The following is a 3,292-nucleotide window of genomic DNA, read 5'->3' on the forward strand; positions in this document are numbered from 1 at the left end:
TGCTGAACCTCCTGATGGTACCTGGTATTTTGGGCCACTGTGTGACAGAGTGCTGGAATGGATGGGCCACTGGCCTGATCCAACATTGGCTTCTCTTATGTTCTTATCAACAATTTTAAGCAGAATTACACTGATCTATCCAGTGGGCTTAGAAAGGTATAACTCTGCTTAGGACTGCACCGTATGCTGCTTAAATCTTTCCCAACACATACTGGTATTCAGAACTAATACCACCAACGTTTGCCATTAATATGACTAAATGCACACTAATGAATACAGTATTCAGCTGTTTGCTGGAAACATGTCTCACTTGCAAGTCTACAAATTAACTTCTTGGATACCATTTCCTAGAAGCAGCCATATATTAAAGGCAGTAAAGAAGGGAGATCTTGTACTGAATCACTGGAACATGGTGATACCAGAGGATGGTGTATGTCATGTATCAAAAACACACAGCTGATTTCCCCATACATGGACCTAAGCCTAAAGGAGAAAACTATTTCCTTCAGGCTGTCTTTTAAGCCGACTCGTTTGTTCCTCTTTTTCTTGTCCTCATTAGACTAAACCACAGCAAAACGAAATGGACAACTCTGACCTCACGCCCCAAAAGCAACCATTTCTGAATCGCCCGAAATATTAAACCAGGGAGGAACGACTCGATCAAAGCCGGCGACCTGCAGTCAGTTCAAATTGTACCGGCAACCTGGATTGGTGGGTGGGTCGGCTTCTGTCTTGGGGCAAAGGGGATCATAATGGTGGTAGCCGAAAGGGCGGAACTACAACCTCTCTGGGGAGTTGATAATGGGAGGCAGCGCTGGAGGAGTCCACATTCTCTTCCTCCCCCTTAAACGAGCGGATTGTCCAACTCACCAGCTGCTCAGCGGCGGCACTTCCTCCCCCTCCGCCATAGCTGTTGACGTGCCTCACCACCGTGCCGTAAGTCATGACCGAAATTTGTCGCGAAATAAACACCAACCCACTTCTTTCCTACATGGCTGCCGTAAAACTCCCAGTATACTTTGTAGTGGTCTATAGTAACTTCTCTTTGTGCCGATGTGGAGATAGATTGACGCATCGCGTGCATAGAAACTGTTTGTGTCTCTCCCCACCACTACTGTTGTAAAAGTTCAAACTAGTTTTCCATAATCCCATTCCATCTTTTAGAAATTTCAACACAGAGATGTAAGAGCCTAGAGTGGTTTATCGCGGCCAACGATCCATTCTTTTACCGGAAGTTTAGGCTCTCTTATTTTAAACTCTATATGATTGGTAACGTCTTCTCTACACAACAAGGGGCAATAATCTTTGTGGTTCTCTAGAAGGTCTTCCGGTCTCCGATTGAAGTTGCTGTAATTCTCCATGTGCGGGGCAAGAGAGTTGGAAATACGTAGAAAACATTATTAGACACAAATAAAGAACTTCGGGTTAGCGACTTTCTTTTGCCGCGCTGTCTTGAAATAAAATGTCTCCCTGGTAAAAATGTACAAAATAAGCTAGAAACGGCTGATCTTTCCCGCCTGCTAAGCGTAAGCATAACAAGAAAAAAATATGTATACAGATGCAGAAGCCGTGATGAATAGAGCGTCACCTGTTGAATTTCAACCTGTTGTCTAGGGTTGAATGGCAAAGGAAGCAGCCTGACAGTGTGCGGGTTGAATTGTATGCAGACACTACGAGAGACTATCTGATGCGCCTGTCCGGTGAATCGTGTAACACGAGCCCCTCCAGACTCAACCACAGGAGATGTAGCAAATTAGATAGCTTTTAAAGTGCCACAGATTTTGCCATTTTGACACCAGAGACGCTAGTAATCCTTTTTCCTTTTCAGGTCTCGGTATCGCAGGGGGGTTGTTTCGGTTGCCCTCATCGGTACAGTTCCAGAACCAAAACGACCTAGTAATTGATTAAATGAGGCTTAAATTTTAGCTATTCGTTAGAAAGCTGAACTGAGAATAATAAATATTTTTTAACTGATTTCTAGACGGAAATCTTAAGACTTCAGTAGTGTATATACTATGATTATACACCTTCAGTTCCGCGGTTCCGAGCTCTCCCGGTTAAAATACCATCCGAAATTGGTTCAATAAATTTCTGATTCCCACGGACCAATAGTGCCATCCCATGACCATTCAAGTTTACTACACATAAAACAAGTTGTTGTTGTTCAGTCGCACAGTCGAGTCCGACTCTTCGCGACCCCATGGACCAGTCTTCCGCCGTCCTCTGAAGTTTGCTCAATTTCATGTTCGTTGCATCGATGACACTGTCTAACCATCTCATCCTTTGCCGTCCCCGTCTTCTTTGACCTTCAATCTTTCCCAGCATCAGGGTCTTCTCCAGTGAGTGCTCCCTTCTCATTTGGTGGCCAAAGTATTTGAGCTTCAGTTTCATTATCTGGCCTTCCAGGGAACAGTCAGTGTTGATTTCTTTTAGGATTGACTGATTTGATCTTCTTGCAGTCCAAGGGACTCTCAAGAGTCTTCTCCAGCACCATAGTTCAAAAGAATCTATTCTTCGGCGCTCGGCGTTCCTATAGTCCAACTCCCGCAGCAAGTGAGTTTCTTCAAAATTAAACTGCTCTTTATTTTGCATCCGTACTGGAAAGAAGTCTGTCTCGGTGACATCGATGTGGCTTTGCTGCGTACAAACTTTAAGCGTTTGTTAAAAGTGAGGAATCACAACACATTCTCTCCCTCATCCCGCCAATGCCAAATGTGCAAGTATGGTTATTATAGAGAGCGTGGTGTATTTAGTTTATTGCAAAAAATTAAACAGGAATCCAGCGGCATCTTGATGATTAACAAAATTTATTTCAGCATAAGTTTTCATGACTAGGACATCACTTTATCAAATGCAGTAGAATTCTTGTACAGACAGCGGGCTATACCTCGGAGGCAAGGCGTCTGCTTTGCATGATGCAGGAGATTGTAGATTCTCAGGCAACTCGTTAACAGATTCGGAATGTAGACGATGTGACAGGCTGATCTCTACCTAAAATCCGTGGCAAGCTGTCGCCAGTCAGATTAGACAAAACTAACCTTTAATAGTTCTGTGGCAGCTTCGTGTGTGTTTACAACCGAATGCACACCTAAGCAGAGTTGTTCCCTGTCAAGCATTTAAATCAATGGACTTAGGACAGTAAACAGGCTCTGTGTAGGATTTCTGCTCTGAGTTTTTCAGCGCCTCCTCATTTCCATTGGTGGAACTAATTTGTGGACTGAGTTTAAAGTAGTACGGAAACTCTTCGACCCAGAGGTCACCCCAAACACACCATCAAATCACATAGCTCATC

The 3,292-nt window shown here is 43.9% G+C and overlaps 1 protein-coding gene across 3 annotated transcripts in view; it reads right to left on the reverse strand.

Annotated features, from left to right (window-relative positions):
• TBC1D23 (TBC1 domain family member 23) overlaps positions 1 to 927 on the reverse strand; it is a 39,699-nt gene extending 38,772 nt beyond the window's left edge. For 2 of the 3 annotated variants that reach the window (XM_015410759.1, XM_015410743.1), the window contains exon 1: positions 871 to 923. In XM_015410759.1, the coding sequence (XP_015266245.1) occupies positions 871 to 908 (38 nt within the window). In that variant the 5' untranslated portion in view covers positions 909 to 923. Of the gene's footprint in view, positions 1 to 870 lie in introns of all 3 variants that reach the window. The other variant, XM_015410752.1, reaches the window with a different exon arrangement.
• Positions 928 to 3,292: the final 2,365 nt, after the last annotated feature.

The sequence above is a fragment of the Gekko japonicus genome, unplaced genomic scaffold, assembly GCF_001447785.1.
Source record: "Gekko japonicus isolate JY-2015 unplaced genomic scaffold, Gekko_japonicus_V1.1 scaffold241, whole genome shotgun sequence".
Lineage (NCBI taxonomy): Eukaryota > Metazoa > Chordata > Lepidosauria > Squamata > Gekkonidae > Gekko > Gekko japonicus.